The 19308-nt window shown below is 42.4% G+C and overlaps 2 protein-coding genes and 1 pseudogene across 2 annotated transcripts in view; 2 read left to right on the top strand and 1 right to left on the bottom strand.

The window, feature by feature from the left end:
* The window catches only part of LOC146455737 (adenosine receptor A2a-like), a 98491-nt gene that overhangs the window by 57666 nt on the left and 21517 nt on the right, over positions 1-19308 (top strand). The gene's annotated exons all lie outside the window — the stretch shown is intronic.
* On the bottom strand, positions 1678-11665 carry LOC146455741 (mitochondrial coenzyme A transporter SLC25A16-like). The gene is made up of 10 exons (XM_085093880.1): positions 11539-11665; positions 7332-7402; positions 6020-6112; positions 5849-5908; positions 4744-4817; positions 4242-4302; positions 3725-3913; positions 2970-3126; positions 2651-2719; positions 1678-1860 (listed from the first exon to the last, which is right to left on the bottom strand). Exons 1-10 carry the CDS (start codon positions 11595-11597, stop codon positions 1707-1709), a joined length of 987 nt encoding a protein of 328 aa, XP_084950006.1. The 5' UTR covers positions 11598-11665; the 3' UTR covers positions 1678-1706.
* Positions 14400-17725, top strand: LOC146455740 (uncharacterized; annotated as a pseudogene).

The following is a 19308-nucleotide window of genomic DNA, read 5'->3' as shown; positions in this document are numbered from 1 at the left end:
CCCAGCCCAAGCTCAGTGTTTTAATCTAGGCAGGGGTGGGGGGAATCCCATATAAAAGAGACCGCGAAAGTAACCCCTAAAAGGGACCAGAATTTCACTTTGTGGGCGTAGTTCAAACAATTTTTTTACCTGTAAGAGGTACCAACTCTAAAAAAATACACTGACAGTTTACTGACATTTACTTCCTCTCATTGCTTTTGCCTTAATACCCTAGAGGATACAACCATACCTCTGGAGAAAGTCAATTTAGATTTTAGCACCCTAATAAATGGGTACAAAACCATTAATTAAACCCTAAAGGTATGACAGTGACCCGCATCACTTAAAGTAGGAGTCCCCCCCCCCCCCCCCCAACACACACACACACACACACACACACACCATTTGTTTTCAGTTCCTCTGATAACTTGATTTATCAAGCTGAAATTGGGCTGAGCTGTAAGTAACAGCTAGGAGTTGTGTCTAACCTGGTTTCGTATGAAAATGAAACATACCAAAAAGATGTACATTGTATTAAACTGTTAAATCCACATTATGTGGATTTAACAGTTTGATATCCATATATTTTCAATTAACAATTGAAGGGGTGCATGGAAAAAAGCCTTACGTGAAATCTGATTGACTGCTTAATTCTCCTAGCAAATTGCCTTGTTCTTCCTTGTATGAGCAAAGGAGAATTTTACATAAGATCAGATGTCACTTGGGGCTTTCTTCCACTCACCCCTTCAATTTTCAAAAGCATGCACAAGGATTTAACATTGACTGTTCTTCAAAAAATATTCTCTTTATTTTCAATTTTTCAAATAATACAATATTTTATATACAATACTAAAATAGAGTTGCCTCACATGCATGTTTACAACATTATATATACAAAAGTTCACTTTGTCATTCTCCAAAATAATCCTTTTTTAAGAAGTGTTTCTTACATTTGAATTGAAGAATTTACAACACTGTCCAATGTATTTTCATATATTAAGTTTTTATACTTTACCATTGGATTTTTTTTTTTTTACCTTCAGTTGTCTTATTACACAACTGTTGAATCTCCCTGAGAAAACACTCAAGAGAGAATTATTGTCATGCATAATAATATGTACTTTGTAATACAGTCAAACATCATAGATGTCAATGTTGCAGGTTAAAATGAATCCCAGGTTAAAATGATTTCAACCTAGGTTGAATTGTATTTTCCTTTGTTTTCCAGATGTAAATTACCCAACCTTAACAAAGGAAAATACAAATCAACCTAGGTTGAAATCATTTTAACCTGGATTCATTTTAACCTACAACATCAATTCTCCTGGATATTGAATGAATCCTCCAGCTTCCCAAACAGGCTACCATAATTATCTACCCAAGGCAAATGAAAGTGCCTGTTGATCTCAGTTATTTCTCTCTAAAATAAGCTACGATTTCAAGCTCCAAATTCCCACAAAAGATCAATTGACAGCTTCTGGCAGCACAATCATGCATCTTTGTCATCATCCAACCTGTTACAGACATTAAGAGAAACTTATAGGCAGCGAGCAGCCTCCTTTTGCTCAAAACTCCATAGGGAAGAACAAAAAAAAACTGACAATCACAGTATTCAAGGGGCAAGGCGCAAACGAAAATCTATATCTGCAGAGGTTGACACCTCACCAAGACTACAAATAATTGATGTAAATCTCTGAATGGAGAAGTCAGTTGTTCACTGCAGATCATCAGCTCATCAGGATCTGTTTGGAAAGTTCATACACACCAAACATGACTGACACTTGTGGCACAACTCTCAAATAGTTGAGTGACATCCCTCGATAGAGACCCCTCTTAACACCATCCTCCATGTACACCGTCATCAAAGTAGTAAAGCAACGACTAACAAAAGAGAACAAGGTAGAAAGAAAGACATTATTTATATTAAAACATAAACAAAAATGACTGCCCTAAATTTTATCAATTAGAGTAGGTTTTTTAATGTGACTATGAAGTTTCTTTTATATATATATGTATTTTTCTCACATTAATAATTGGCATTTTTATAGAGTTGTAAAGCATTGAGACTTAGTGTAATGCTTAATTATATATTATATTATTTATTATTATACTAACATTGTTCTTAAGTTCAAAAATCAAAAGAATATCATTTTACCTTGAACATGTACAGCTAATTTAACCGCAAACGAAGAAGTGTTGGGAGGAAGGGGGTTGGGTTTGGTACGGGCTTCACACCGTTTGGTAATTTGGTAGAAGTGACTTCTTCAGTTGGAAATTATGCTAGCTCGCCTATTTAACAATTAGACGGCGAGCTCGAGGTTTCTATCGGCTGATAGTTGGCGAGGGGCAAAGCCCCGAGCCAACTATCAAAGGCGATAGAAACCGAGAGCGAGCCGTCTTTAATTGTTTTAGCATACCTCAGTGATCGATCTATCAAGCAAAAAAATCTTTTTATTTCATTAATTTTGATATATTTGTGCAATGATGCATGCTAAATTGCGCATGCTCTGACAAACTGCCGTCTATCGATCGATAGACGGCACCTGTGTAGCCAATCAGATTGCACGTCACGCGATAGTTGGTCACTGAGGTATGCTACTTCAGGTTAACCAGCCTGGGTATTTGATGTGTATCATTAAAACGTCGTCTGAAAACTGTGTAATTAAGTCACCTGTATTTTTTGCTATTCTGCATTGTTCCAGCAAGCTGCATTCTTCGTTTTGTAACATCAAGGGGATAACTGGAAAAGAAATGCACCAGAGCTCAGCTTAGCATGAATGAAACCTTGAAAGTTACACCGTAGAACAGCTAAAACTGCATTCCTTAAGTCCTGGTAAAAATAATTTGCTTCCAATTATTCCCAAATTTATTTTCCCATGGACTGAGGAGCTGACATCTTTTGAGCGTTTAATTTAATAAATCAGCTTTCACTAAATTCACCTTTATTATACTGACTCCTGCAAGCCCTTCATTAAAATGAGATAACTTACGCCACTGTTTGTGAAAGCACTGCTGCTGTAGCGCCGCAGGCTAAACTTCCAGCTACTGAAAGAACTGTCTCTCCTGTGTCCATCTTTACTCTTGTCAGTAACCCATTCATGGAGAGAAGAAAGTCTTTCATGTTCTCAAAGATGAAGAAGCTTAGACCTAAAATAGATTTAAAACAAAGAGTGAAATCATCACTTTATTTCCTCACTCTTCTAAGATTAGTTAAATGTCAGCACTTCTAGCTTCTCTCAGCTGGAATAGATACATTTTTTGAGATAGGAATCAATCAGCAAGTATATCAGTCAGGTGATATAAAATCAGGCATCCAATCAGTTGATTGTCAGTCAGTCAGTCACTCTGCCGGTCAGTCAGCTGGTCAGTCAGTCAGTCAGTTAGTAAGTCAGTCAGGTGATATAAAATCAGGCAACCAATCAGTTGATTGTCAGTCAGTCAGTCACTCTGCCGGTCAGTCAGCTGGTCAGTCAGTCAGTCAGTTAGTAAGTCAGTCAATCAGCCAGTCTGTGAGTCAGTCAGTCAGTCAGTTAATCAATCAGTCAGTCAGTCAGCTGGACAGTCAGTCAGTAAGTCAGTCAATCAGCCAGTCAGTCAGTCAGTTAATCAATCATTCAGTAAGTCAGTCAGTGAGTCAATCAGCCAGCCAAGAGTGGATCCTTGATTCATTCTGTACGTCAGTCAGTCACTCAATCAATTAGTCAATCAATCAGTTAGCCGAACATAAAGAGTGTGTTATCCTTACCTATAGTAGGGATCATAGCCAAAGACTGTGTACAGAAGCCACGATAGAGAGCCACATAGCCTCCCTCAGAACTGGAGATTTCTCTTATGGCATGACGGATTCCTAAATACAGTCGCTCATCAGCAACTTGGAATGCCAGTCTGCAGCGAACAGTATCCAGTGGGTATGTTATTGAACAAGCTGTTAGACCTGAGTTTGTTGAGAAAACATATTCTTGAAACTGTTCACAAATTAGAATCAAAGAAAGAAGAACAAGAAGAAGAAGAACAAGAAGAAGAAGAAGAACAAGAAGAAGAAGAAGAAGAAGAAGAAGGAGGAGGAGGAGGAGGAGGAGGAGAAGAAGAAGAAGAAGAAGAAGTTTTATTGCTCTCTGAAGCTAATGACGGCCAGTTAAATAAATAAAATAAATAACTTTTATTTACCCTCGGCAGACATCAGATGAGTAACTAAATAAATATGAATCAGGTAATTTTAAACATGTTTATTTCATTATCAAAACAATTCATTGAATTATTACCTGCCAGAGATCCAGCTAATAGATGGCCCAGAGAATCTTTGCCACATAGTGATTCTAGAAACTAAAAGAACAAAATTACTGCTTAATTACTAAAATGACAGTACTATGAAATCATTGTAACCACTGACTTTACATTCACCACACCTAAAGAGAAGCAATTTCTAGATGGCTCAACTGTTTATTTTAAACCTTAAACTTTCAAAACCTATAATATTGGGTTGTGTAAAGTATGTTTTCAACCCGTCAGTCTGAAATGAAAGCTATCTATAGACTGGTACTTCCCTGTTTATTGTGCTGCACAGGACAGAACTTCTAACTTTTGACTTTTGCATGACACTGTCATTTTTTTGTAGTGCCAATTATTGTGCTGTGCTTTGGAATTTGTAAATGAAATCCTCAAGTGTGACCATTCACGTGGGATAAGCTTTGAAGCAGCTATTTCCAGTAGTGCTAGATTTGTTCCTTTGATTTTTTTAAGTGCTATCCCTGCATGATTTAATACCTGTTTGTAGTGCTCGTACGATAAGAACTGTACTGCTCCATGAGGGAATGTCCGTACCATCATGGCACCATTACCTATCAACACAGGAAATAGATACTGTTTTCTTCTCATGGGCATGCTAACAAAAATTAATATCACCTGCTTTCTGTCAACAAACTTAATTTAAAAGGTACTTGCAGAGCTCTAACAATTTTTCAAACCATAAATAAGGTGGAGCGCCATTTGAGTTTGTGAAAAGCTAGTTGTTGAATTTTCCACCCTTTCAATCCCAAATATTGGTCAACAGGAAAGGTGAAACCCCTGTTATGGGTGATTCGCTTTTTAAATGTGCATGAGTCATACATTTATAAGCAACAAGTATCAAGGATATAGGGGGGGGGGGGGGAGGGGTATAAGCCCATTACATAAGTTTTGGGTATGCATTATGGTTTCTTCACTATCTTGGTCTGAAATAAGGGATTGCAACCATTTTCGTCTGGAGTCTGTAAAGGGTGTGATTTTTGAAGAGGACAAATCTTTAAATGGCCATAGATATTATAGGTAGAGACTTGATGGGCTGTGTCTGTGAATGGTTATAGACTGAAAATCTGAAATAGGGTCAGGGATAACCACCCCCCTCCCCCCTCCTAATCCTCCCAACCAATCAAAATGCCTGCGAAGGAGCATTGTGATTGCTTTATTCTTCTGCTTCCACTTGTCACTCAGACAATCTGGTTTCCACTCTGTCGTTTAATTGAGTACTAGGTCATAAGCACTCTTATGACTTCACTTAATTACGACTTTGACTCTGCCTCTGAAAACCAGTCGCAAGCTTACACCCTAAATCAATCTCGTACCCAGAGTCCTCAGGCTCTTTGGCCAGCGGTTAGTTGCCAGGAGAGACTCTGGGGACATTGAATTTTATTACCGCAGGATTTCTGCGGTAAAACATGCAATGGAAACCGTTACAGAGCAGCCAATCAAAAAATTTGAATTTTTTCAATGTCCCCAGAGTCTCTCCTGGCGCCCACCCACTGACCAAAAAGCCTGAGGACTCTGGGTACGAGACTGACCCTAAATCAATAAATTGAACCCAGAAACCATAACCTAATTAAGAATTACCAACCTCTGAAAAAACCCAACATGCCCTCTTTGCAGTAAATTTCTTTTAATCCTTCTATCACACCTGTGAAGGAGAAACATATGAGGCAGCTTAAAACATGATCATCATCCGATCAATGTTCAAAGAACAAAATAATTCTGAATAAGTAGAGATAGAATTGGCATTAACACTAACCAAGGTTTTTGTAGTGCTGTTTTTGTCCTTGAAACAGTATCTTTAATCTTTCTAAAGGAGCTGCAGCTGTTCTTGCACAACATGTTGAGAGACCTGCAGATCCATACAAAAAGGATTAACTTTAATATAAGTAAAATACAAGGTAAGTTTGGTCATTCAAACACAATTGATGATTTGCATGTGACGTCATGGCGGCCATGTTGGTGAACAGGATCGGAATAAGATTTTTCTCCTCTGGGAGGTCACTGCCATTTTTATGCAAACTTTGTGAACAAATTTGTTTTGTCCACCAAACATGGCGGCAATGCAAACCACCTAAAAAACAGTGTACAAAATACAAAACAGCTGAAGCTTTACTTCATCTCGAATTTAGGTAGCAAAGTTGCTAATATTTTCCAGAATATATTCGATTATCACCAAAATATCTCACCTCCTATTTGTGATCAGAACAATACTTTTATAAACACAACAAACGCCCGATTGTCCAGTAATTATTACCGAAAAGAAAATTGTTTATATTCTATACAAGTCAAAAACACAGAGGACAAGCTGCCATTCGTTACCAGAGCCTCTCTCTATAACTGGTGACGTCATGTTGACGTATTTTTTTCGGCTCGGGAGGCTAGGAACGTGCTACCCTAGACGTATTTCTGGCTGTCGCTTCTCTCCGAGAAACGTCCGTGGTCTATGGTATCAATGAATTAGAAAAAAAAAAAAACCTTTCTTGATTGAGTGAAGTCTATGAAATATTTGTAAGTTTGAAAAATATCAGTTTGTTAAACATATGACCGCGGAATCACAAGACGTTGTTCATTATGCTGTACAAGGTGGTGGTAGCTTTTGAGTCTGTGGATGAAACTCTATTTCCACCGAGCTTGGAGCAGTGCTTTCCTGTGGTTCTGGCTCCTGGTTCTGTTCATTATACTTTCAAAGGTGGTGCCAACTTTTGACCCTGTGAATAAAACCTTATGTGTAATAAGCCAAATGAAAGCTACTGAGCAGCGCTTTCCTGTGCTGCTGTTTATTTTGCTGTACAAGGTGGTTCAAAGGTTAGGTGGTTCTAACTGTTGAGTCTGTGGATGAAACCAGCAAGTGTGATCATTCAAATGAAAGCCACTGTGCAGTAATTTCCTTTAGTGCTCTTTATTATGCTGTCCAAGGTCTTCAGCTGGTGCTTACCTTTGAGTCTGTGGAGTGAATCCAAAAATGGGACGAGCTAAGTCTGCCTAATACTTTCCAGAGGCGCTGTGTTGTCCTGTGGGTAAGTTTTGGGCAACAAACTTTCTAATTACATACTAACGTATAAACCTACCTCCAGAAAAGATAGTAGAAAGTACAAGCATTTGCTGTCCATTCTCCATGGTGTCAATACGTTTTCTAGTGCTAAATAAAAAAAAAGGCGAAAAATTTTATTTGCCGTGTGAAAATACGAGAGCGGTGAGCTAGTGAAAATTTTTCAAAACACACGAGTTTCGTCGATCGATCAAAACACACACAGCAAAATGATGACTTGGGATTATTTCGCTTGTTATAATGTTCACTAGCACTGACGCATGACGTATTTTTTTTTCCGGCCGATTGTTTACAATGTCACGTTTGCCGTTGTTTTGTTCGTCTGATCACGATTAGTCCTTTGTGCGTGGAGCGCGCGTGGAGATGAGACGTGCGTGTAGTGCTTCAGGTACTGTCGCGATCGCGTTACACCAAAATGAATCATGCTGATGGTCGAGTAGGGATGGGTTTTTGAGAGACGCTATGGACCTTACAAACGCTATACAAGCTGTGTAGATATTAGCGAAACTTTTGGATGCAGGGGACCACACCACGCACGGTTTAGATATTAGCGGCTGTCTTATAATTAGAACTCCCTCTCCGTCCGCACCCATGCAGGGCGGAAGAAGAGGGAGTTCTGAGACAGGACTATGTGGATATGTGCCCTCTCCTACAGTTATGGTTTTTGAATTTATTTTGGGCTTAAATAAAGTCATAGATTTAATTTTTTCTTATGAAGTAACACAAACTGCAAGGCTGATACTACGTGAAGAAGTTGACTTTGCGAGACAACAACCCGACAGAAACCGACAAAACAGGGCTGCAACCGTGCACAGCTGTTTCGTTCTTATTGGAACTCGTCAGCACGGTGTAGCAGTTCTATATGAAACCAGCAACAGAGTTACAATTACAGTTACAGTTTATTTTTGGCTGATTTGGTCTCTTGTAGATCCTACGTCAACTAGCAGCATTATCGTTCGCGGTCCTTTGCAGTTTTCACGTCTACTTATGAAGTAAGGCTGATCATGACAGTACGGCTGGGGTCAGATATTGCAATATTTTGTTCTGGGGCGTCGGGCAAGCGGTACTCAACAGAGTTTTATACGGGGGTGGCTCCGCTTCGATGTTCGAACCCTCACCCTTTCAAATACCATCACGACAAAATGGCATCCCTTCCACGTATTTACTTCACCGTCTGTTTGAGATACTTGAAAGACCCTTTTAGTTAACTAAATGGCAATTTTCTATAACCTTTTTTTATACATCAGCTCGTGAAATACTTACCAACCCTTTTATATAATTACTAGCTTGAAAAAGGAACCCCTTTCGGAAGGAATTGGTTACTTGAAAAGTAATGTTTACTAATGAATGCGAATAACCAAGAGACAAAATAATGTGACTATAAGGTTACACTGAATAAGTTACAGATAACGGAGAAACAAAAGAATTCAAGTTTACAAGATTATATTGAAGAGTTGCCGCAATAGATAAACGTAAAGCCCCTTATATTTAGGGAGTACCAATCTCCCCCCCCCACTCACCCCCCCTTCCCTCTCCCCCCCTCCCCCCCCCCCCCCCCCCCGAAATCATGAGATATGGCATGGCCTTTTCAGTGAACAAAACTTACTCCAAAGAAAAATATGTTACAATTCCGGCAAAACACCACGAAGCGAAATAATATATTAACTTAAACGAGAAAAAGGAACTCCAACAGCCAGGGAAATAATGGTAATGATAATGGTATTTATGTACCGCATTTGAGTTTGAAGAAAATGACTACATTTCCTTTTTGGATAATGTAATCACAAGGGATCGTGACCGCTTACAAATTAGCGTGTATAGACAACCTACACACACCGACAAATACCTCGATTTTAATTCTCACCACCCCGCGCGGCATAAGAGATCAGTAGGTAATACTCTCATCGACAAAGCCAAGAAAATCCCGTCGACAAGAGAGGGACAATGTCGAGAGAGGAAGCACGTCATTAACGTCTTGAGGGATAATAACTATCCTTTAGGATTTATCAAGAGTTGCGACTCCTATCGTAACGCCCCTCGTCGCGTGTCAAGTGACAACGACACTTCCAATATAGTAACAAATAGCAATTTTGTTGTCCTACCGTATGTCAGAGGCGTCTCTAAAATAATTTCTAAAGTGTTGCGGAGCAATTAAAGTTGATTTTAAACCTCTCGACACTTTGCGTGCACGCTTCCCACGGCCAAATATCCGAGAAGACTAAATGGTACGAAAAAAACATTTAGGTAACCAAGAGACAAAAGGATACACTTTTATCAAAATTCAAAAATCAGTAATTGAAATAACTAAGAAACAAAAGAAAGTGATAAAATAACAAGAAGAAAAGTTACAATTTCGATAAACAAGAAACAAAAGGGACAAAAGATGACAGAACTTGAAAAGTTTCCAATGAATGCAAATTAGCAAGAGACAAAATAATGTGACTATAAGATTACAAGAATAAGTTACAGATAACGGAGAAACAAAATAATTCAAGTTTACAAGATTAGGCATGAAAGGAGAGTTGCACAATAGATAAACGTAAAGCCCTTGAACAATTCTTTACACTTGTTGTAAAGGTGTGGCCTGCACTTTACAACTCCTCAGATAAGAAAACCGTACTACAAATTAACTGTCGTTTTATGTCTAGCTTTTTTCCCCTTAGGACGGTGCCTTATACGTACATTCTGCGCCCCTCGGATATGAATATGCGGGAAAAGAAAGTCTTAGTAAGTATTATTGAATCCAAAAAGAAAACTAGGGATAACCACGCATTTTTCAGAGATTAAATTAAGCATCAAGCTGGAAATAATATAATAACTGCATACGTAAATTTTTATGCATTGTTAAAGGGGAAGTATCACGCAAATTTGCAGTCATTTCAAAACCCAAAAATGTTTGTCTGTCAGCAGAAACAACGACATAATTGTCAAGTTTGGTTATAAACTTTCACCTCAGTGCAATACTGAACTGTCGATTAGTGCCTCTGGCCAGAGACACGGAGTAGGTCAGTATGGATTGAAACTTGAAAAATTTTAGGCTAATGTTTTTCAAGTTCTCGCATTTTTGTTTCCAAAATGCGCTAGAACAGATCACTAGTTGTTCCTCTCAAGAATTGAGTTGATGTCTTTCCTCTCGCCATTCTAGAATTATTTGGTAGCTGATTAAAGGTCTTATTTCATCATTTTTAACAAAAGATATCAAAAACCCCATGATACTTCCCCTTTAAGCTTAGCAAGTTTAACAAGTTTAACAGGCTTAACAAGCGTAAAAAAAGCGTCTCTCTCTAATCCCACTTTCCGTGTACACACTCGCTCCAGACCTTTTGTTTGAAGACCGCGCGCATTCGTTTTTGCAGTCTATGTGAAGGTTTAGTCTAAGTGCGTTTTGATCCAATTGTGAGCCAATTGTACTAGACGTAAACAATTACTCCAGACCATGGCCAAGCTGTCACCGTCCAAAATGAGAAGACAAAATAACAAAGTGATCGTGCCAAATCGCAGCCTGCCTATTGTTGGCCAATCAGCCTCAACTTTTTAGTATAAAATTTTCTATAAAAAGAAATAATTTACTCCTCTGTTATTTTCGTATTTGCGCCTAGAAACCTTATTCGGTTTTTCTCACGGTTATAATACCTTATTTCCCCTTGAGTAGTGTTTTTAGCACAAAGCGCTAATGTGCTAGTGCAGTGAGATCAAGCATTAAACTTCACAAAAAAATTGAATATTATCGGTAACTTGTCTTGTCATGGTTAAATCCCGACTGACAGGAGGCAGACCAGCTGGCTATTTACAAGAGTGGCCGAGGAGTATTATCCTGCGAGTAGTGGTTTCTCCACCGAACGCTGCGCTACGAACGTTCGTATCGTAGCGTTCGATAGAGAAATCACTGCTCGTAGGGTAAGGAGTATTTGCAAGCGCGGCCGAAAGTTGAACTCGGGGCTACCGAGAAACAAGTCAAACAGCTCGGCGGGACACCCGGATTTCACCATTTACCGCGCCGGTGCTCGCACTGCTCGACTATGTTGCCTCCTCCAAGTTTTAGTTAGTAGTGGGTTAAAATGTTCGTGTAACTCAGGCGAAATCGTCCCTGACGGAGGAGGCAAAGTTGGCGGCGGACCCAGGAGCCCTGAAATCTTTACCTTTACACATGTACACAACACTACCACCACGTTGGCCAGGCTAGCTATAGGCTTTGCAAGACATATTCTAATTTTACCAGTGTTTACCTATGTCCACTGAGCTTCATCGTCCGGTAGGATCCTGTCTTACTTCCAGCTCGGAGCATCGCAATCTACTGTCTAGTGTAAACAGCGTTTTGTGAGCTGCGATTATCATATCAACTTGAGCTTCAATGTTTTTGTTCACGTTTTTATGATGTTTTCAAAGGAACGGTCACGGTGACACGCATGGTCACCTGAAACTTGTTTTGTTTCTTGTTTTGATATGGGAGCGGGGCGGGGGCGGGGTGCTAAATTTTGCTGTCAATTAACATATTCAGCAAAAATCTTCAGGCATTGATTTAAGAAACAAGAAATTTCCCATAAAAACTATGGGGATCCATCAATATGATTGCGTTTTCCTGTGTATCAGATAAATAGCGAGAGAATGAAGGCAAGAAGCACGAGAGAGTGTGTGAAAAACAACCGGCAACTCGTTTTTTCAAGTGATTGTCTGCAGTCAAACCAGTCAAACAACCCTGCTAAAATCAAGGGGGGAGAGGAAGGGGGCGGGGATGTGGGGTGGGCACTGTTACACGTTGTGTCGGAGACTTAATGACTTCGTGTGCGCGCGTGACAGTTGTTTGAAATAAGTCTAGACATCAAGAGACAATGAACATTTTGGTGACAGACATTTGATTGACCTTTTTTGATTATCACCTAGCAACGACCAATCAGATTCCTAATGTACCCGTGTAAAACCAAGCGTTTTTTTGTGTGTGTTCAGAGTAGCTCTTACACGCCTGTTGTAAAAGTGAATATTGATACGTGAACCAGAAGAAGAGTGGTACAATCGACTCTACTGATTGTCGTAGTTATAAGTTCGGGAAGAAACCGTAGTGGACGGGGCTAAGTTCTCAACACGTGGCACCTCCGACGGGACTACTGAAGAAGGAATAAGGACCAGTTTGTAAGTATAATTAGTCCTGATTTTTTGCAGTCCGAGTGAAGAACGAAGAAATGGAGGCGACCGAAGCAAGTTTGGACATCAAGTTCACCCAGCTAAAAATGACTATCGGAAAAACGAACACTGTTCTAGAAGCAGAAAACCCAGAAGCCATTGAGAGACATCTTTCGTCTTTACGGTCCCTCACTACTGAAATAAATCGAATGCGTCTGGAATTGGAAGCGACAAAAATCGGAAAGAAAGAAGAGATTACAGACATCGAGGCTTGGAACACTGAGATCGACGCACAACTGGGAAAAGCGGACTGCGAAGTAGAGAAAGCGCGCACATGGATCGAAGAACGAAAAAGAGAAGCGCAAGCGATTGCCCAAGAAGAGCAACTGAAGTTTCATAAAACGAAGCTAGAGATGCAGGCAGAGATCCAAACTGCGCCACACCCCCAACAAGCCACGACACCTAGCGCGGGCATACAAGCGAAATTACCGAAACTGGTGATTACAAAATTTGACGGAAGCTTCATGGACTGGCCGCGATTCTGGGGACAGTTCTCGGAAACGATTGACAAAACAAGTGTAGCAGCGATTACCAAGTTTTCGTATTTAAGAGAACTCTTGGACACTAAGGCGAAGCGCTCAATCGAAGCACTGCCCTTCACTTCCGAAGGATACAATAGGGCGAAGAGTATCCTGCAAGAGAAATACGGAAAGGAGTCCGAGATAGTCAAGGCCTACACGAAAGAAATCTTGGATCTGCCTACAGTACCGAACGCGAGTCCGAAGAAAATCTGCGAATTTGGCGAGAAGCTAACATATTGTGTACAAGCGTTGCAGACAATGAAGAAACTCGAGCAAGTGAATGGGGCGGTGTCCATGACGCTAGACAAGTTGCCAGCAATCCGGGGAGATCTGGTCCGGACCGATCCAGACTGGGAGAAATGGGACTTCCCACAACTGTCCGAAGCTCTTCGTCTGTGGATAAGAAGAAATCCAGTTGACACAAGCCAACGCGAACGTGAGCAAGAACAACAACAAGTGAAAAGGAACATACGCCCCCCGATACGCCCTTCAAGAATTTTTCATGCGCGACGCGACGCCGACTCGAAGCCCCGCTGTTGGCCTTGCGTTTACTGCGGTGAAGATCACAGAGCCGCCGAATGTACTAAAATAGCAAGTGTCGCTGATCGAAGACAAATTCTCTTAAACAAGCGCCTGTGTTTTAATTGTACCCTAGGAAACCATCGCGCCATCTATTGTCCCAGCAGATCCGGCTGTCAACAATGCCACAAGCGTCACCACACGTCCATTTGTGAAACGCCCACCCAGGAGTCTAATCAACCAACGCCTGCAAGAGGAGTCGCCTTGACAACAAACCAAACCGGCGAAGGTCTGTTCCCTGTGATTGTGATTGAAGTCAATGGTATCAAGTGCCGAGCGCTTATCGATTCTGGAGCTGGGAGCTCGTACGTATCAGCGAAACTGATCGAATTACTTCGCGTGAAGCCCACTGAAGTCCAGACGAAAACGATAGATATGCTAATGACCTCAAAAGTTGCCAAACTCGAAGTCTACGATCTCCAGTTACAAGCTGTCAACCATCAGTTCTCGCTGTCAGTCAAAGCGACCAAAGTAGACAAGACAGAACTGTTGTCCATTGGAAACCCCAATTATCGCGCGCTAATTGCCAAGTACTCGCATTTGAAAGGTGTTAATGTAAACGATGATGACACAAAAGCGTCTCTACCAGTTCATGTGGTGCTTGGCAGCGGGGAGTACGCTAGAATTAAAACTGAAACAAAGCCGAGAATCGGGCAAGAAAATGACCCAATCGCGGAACTCACTAAGTTCGGATGGTTCCTAATGTCCCCGGGAATGGAGTTTGACAAGAACACCATGCTGCTCACTCAGACAAGTCAAAGCAACTATGAAGAACTGTGCAGGCTGGACGTTTTGGGATTGCGTGACATGCCGGATCATGACCAGTCAATGGTGTTTGACGAGTTTAAAGAACGTTTGACGCGCTCGCCAGAGGGCTGGTACGAGACCACCCTCCCGTGGAAAGCTAACCACACAGAATTGCCCTCGAACAAGGAAGGGAGCTTAAAACGACTCAAGAATCTTAGCAGAAAACTTCAGCGCGATGGATTAACGGAACAATACGACGCGATAATTCAAGAGCAGCTGACAGAAGGCGTCATCGAAAAGGCACCCCCTATCTCACCTGCACAACCACTGAAAGAATTTTACATCCCTCACAAGAGCGTAATACGCAAGTCCGCCGAAACTACAAAGATGCGAATCGTCTATGACGCCTCCGCTCGAGCGACACCCGATGCACCATCACTGAACGATTGCCTGTACCCAGGACCTGCACTGCAAAACAAACTATGGGACGTACTCATCCAGCAGAGAGCCTACCCAGTAGTCTTAGCGGGGGACATTAAGAAAGCTTTCTTACAAATCCGGATTCACGAGATTGAACGAGATGCACTCCGTTTCCATTGGCAAGCTGATCTCAACTCCGACGTGCAGACATACCGATTCACGAGAGTACTCTTCGGGCTCGCCCCCTCGCCCTTTCTACTAGGCGGGGTTCTTGAATGTCATCTCGACACCTGGGCTGAGAAATACCCGGAGGAGGCAGAGCGACTACGCCGAAGCTTCTACGTCGATGACCTGTTGACAGGCGGTCAAGATGTAAAACAAGCACAAACACGCAAGAAACTCGCGCAAGAGATCATGAGCGACGCTACATTTGAGCTTCACAAGTGGCACTCAAACTATCCTCAGCTAGAAGGCAATCCTCAACCTACACAAGGAGAAGACAGCTCCCAACCTGAAACAAGTGAAGATCAGCCCTATGCCAAACAGCAATTATTAAACAAGCCAAGTGAAACTAAGCTGTTGGGTGTGAAGTGGAACAAATCTGAAGATACTATCTCCGTGCAGTTCCCAAGTGAAAGTAGCGCACCGACAAAACGTGAAATCCTATCCAAACTAGCGAAAGTCTATGACCCCCTCGGTCTAGCGTCCCCTACTACGCTGCAAGGGAAACAAATATATCGTGAAGCGTGCGACTACAAAGTATCTTGGGACGCAACTATCCCAGAGAATCTCCGCACACGCTGGCAGAAGTGGGAGCAGTCACTTCCGGCGGAAGTAACCACACGAAGAGCATAAGCACTGTACCAGCAACCGGTTAATTCAGTTGAGTTGCATGTCTTTGGAGATGCGTCAACCCATGGGGTCGGAGCAGTAGTGTACTCAGTCGTACGTCAAGAAGACGGAATCACTCAAACCCTTGTTACAGCGAAATCAAGATTAGCCAAGAAGGAACTAAGCGTCCCAAGGTTGGAGTTGGTCAGCGCACACATGGCTACCAATTTAGTTGCAAACGTGAGAAACGCACTGAGAGACCTACCTGAGCCCACGGTCTACGGTTGGTTGGACAGCACCGTCGCCCTCCACTGGATTGTAGGAAATGGCCAGTACCGACAGTTTGTCGCCAACCGCGTGCAGAAGATAAGACAACACTCACAGATCCAGTGGAGGCATGTGCCCACTACTGACAACCCAGCAGACCTGGCGAGCCGAGGAGGCCAGGTTGCCAATGCAGAGCTCTGGTGGAATGGACCGACGTGGCTACGTGATCCTGAAATGTGGCCAGAGAATCCAGTCACAATGAAAACTCAAGCGTCAGAAGAAGAGGCGAAAGTAATTAGAGAAGTGCTTAGCCTAGCAAATGAAAAGCCTAAACAAGAACGAAACGTGTTCTTCGAACTACTCGAGCGCCATGACCTCCGTCGAACTCTGCGCATCCAAGCTTGGGTGCGACGTTTCACAACTCACAGAGCACGCAAAGGACCTCTAACAAATGAAGACTTACAAGAGACGAGGAATTGGTGGATCAAAAGAGTCCAGTCCCAAGACACACAGAAGCCTCACTTTCAACAGACCAGGCGTACGCTCAACCTCGTTCCAAATGCCGACGGAGTGCTAGAATGTCATGGCAGAATCCAAGGACAGTACCCAGTCTATTTGCCAGCCGACAGCCTATTCACCAGGAAACTTGTACAGCGGATTCACGCCGAGACCTTACATGGGGGCGTGTCCCTCACCATGGCAGCGATCCGTGAAGAATACTGGATCCCAACTCTGAGACAGATAGTGAAGTCTGTGCGATCTGCGTGTTGGGGCTGTAAACGCGTCAGAGTGTGTACCACCCCCTGGACCACTACCCACAGACCGTACTCATGGTGGAGCAGCATTTGAGGTCATCGGAACCGACTTCGCAGGACCAATCTACTACAAACTGAACCAGAAACGAGAAGGGAAAGCATACTTGGTGATATTCTCGTGCAGTCTATCAAGAGCGGTACACCTAGAGCTGGTTCTCAACCTGGAAACTAGTACGTTCCTGCTCTGTCTTAAACGCCTCATAGCCAGACGAGGACGCCCGACTGTCATTTACTCTGATAATGGCAGCACATTTGTCAAGGCAGCCAAGTGGTTAAGGCAAGTACGAAGTGACGAGCAGTTTCAAGGCTTCCTTGAGTCCCATGACATACAGTGGAAATTCAATCTCAGCCGCGCCCCTTGGTGGGGCGGCCAATTTGAACGCTTAATCGGTATCGTCAAGACAACGATGTACAAGGTGATAGGGGGAGCTACCCTGTCCTGGAATGAACTAACTGAAGTGCTCCTTGATGTAGAGACTCAAGTCAACCGTCGCCCACTCAGTTACGTTGAAGACGATGTAGAGTTACCGATCCTGACACCAGCCAGTTTTATGTTCCAGCGAACTAACCAGCTTCCTGAGGAACAGACCTGGAGAATTGAAGACACGAATTTGCGGAAACGAGCCAAATTCTTGCAGACTTGCAAAAATCACATGTGGAACCGATGGCAGCGTGAATACCTGAGAGCCTTGAGAGAGCGCCATAACCCTGTCCACAAGACAGCTAACTACCAAGTCAGAGTTGGCGACACAGTGTTAGTGCGATCTGACACCAAGAATCGCGGAAAATGGCCACTAGCGGTTGTCCAGCAGACTTATCCAGGACGTGACGGCCACATCCGTGCAGTGCAGCTGAGAACAAGTAAAGGAGTCTTAGAGCGTCCTGTTCAGCACCTCTATCCCCTAGAGTTGCAGTGTGAGCCCACAGTTCCAGCAGAAGCAGAACAGCAGTTGAACTCTGACGCGCCAATTTTCAGACCGAGAAGAGCCGCTGCGGCTGCGGCAGCTGAGAGAATCAAAGAAATTGCGGATGATGAAGAAACTGAACAATTATGAACTTGAAAAAAGTGATTGGTAGCAAATTTTTTGATTTGACTTTTTCCTCGTTTTGGAATCGTCTTATAGTTTTCTTTAAGTCTCCTAAGTAAATGCACCCTTGCATACAATGCTGCATGGGGGAGTGTGTCGGAGACTTAATGACTTCGTGTGCGCGCGTGACAGTTGTTTGAAATAAGTCTAGACATCAAGAGACAATGAACATTTTGGTGACAGACATTTGATTGACCTTTTTTGATTATCACCTAGCAACGACCAATCAGATTCCTAATGTACCCGTGTAAAACCAAGCGTTTTTTTGTGTGTGTTCAGAGTAGCTCTTACACGCCTGTTGTAAAAGTGAATATTGATACGTGAACCAGAAGAGATTAAAAAAAGAGTGGTACAATCGACTCTACTGATTGTCGTAGTTATAAGTTCGGGAAGAAACCCTAGTGGACGGGGCTAAGTTCTCAACACGTTGGTAGCGACCAATCAGGTAAGAGCTAACCTACTGCAAGACGCTGCCTCCAATTCCGAACTCGTGAAACTTTTGCAGCAGGCAGCCGTGGTTCACCTTATCGAAGGCCTTAGACATATAGATCATGTCCACCTGTTTTCCGTCGTCTCGTAGGGAGCCCACCTGGTCCAAAACTTCCAAAAGGTTTAAGGTGCATGATTTCCCTCTAATGAATCCATGTTGACAATCAGTCTTACCACCTCAAAAAAAAAAAAAATAAAAAAATAAAAAAATAAAAAAATATTTAATAATAATAATAATAATAATAATAATAATAATAATAATAATAATAATAATAATTAAAATAAAATAAAAATAAACAGCAATAAAAATTGTAAGAATGAAATGAGGTAAAGGAGTCCAAGACTAGCGGTACCTCCCCGGGGGGGGGGGGGGGGGACTCCCCTGATGAAACAGACGGGGATGCTCATCGTCTCGCTTAGGGGTGTAAATTTTGGATTGGTCTCGCTCAGGGTGTTCCGGTCAAAGCGCCAATATTTTAAGCCGCCAACTCTCGTGTAGGGTTCCGTGAAGAAACACAGAATTACGCGAAGAGAAACAGAAGTCGAATTTTCTTTTTAACTTGTTTTGTTTACCGCATTAGGGGTCAAAATTTGCTTAAGCCACGCCCAGATTGGTCTCTTTAGGGGTCACAAAAAGCTTGAGCCACGCCCAGATGCTCTCCTTTAGGGGATAAATTCAAAATTTCCGACGAGCATCCCCGTCTGTTCCATATGGGAGTCCCCCCGGGGGTACCTCCAAGACTACAGGTCGTTTGACCACGAGTCATCCTTCTGTCATTATATTGTTTTAGCCCGTGCGCATGCTCAAACCTCAAAACGTACCACATATATGGAAGACAAAATGACGACATTGTCATATATATACATAGCTGAATCTCAGTTTAAGTCAGTAAGGTGGAACTGAGGTGCCAACGAAAGGGATCTGTCTCATATGGTCTAGGGGCCGACTTTTCTCTCCCTCACTGTCTTGTCAGGGACAAGGTATCGGAAAGCAGCTCGGAACCATCTCCAGCTGGCATAAGCGAACCGCGGGCCGAAATCTCGTGGTGCATCGTCATGGT

This window comes from Pavona decussata, unplaced genomic scaffold, assembly GCF_977016875.1.
Source record: "Pavona decussata unplaced genomic scaffold, jaPavDecu1.1 SCAFFOLD_270, whole genome shotgun sequence".
NCBI classification, from domain to species: Eukaryota; Metazoa; Cnidaria; class Anthozoa; order Scleractinia; family Agariciidae; genus Pavona; species Pavona decussata.
The sequence above is the reverse complement of the archived record's forward strand: the minus strand, read 5'-3'. Positions and strand labels throughout refer to the sequence as shown.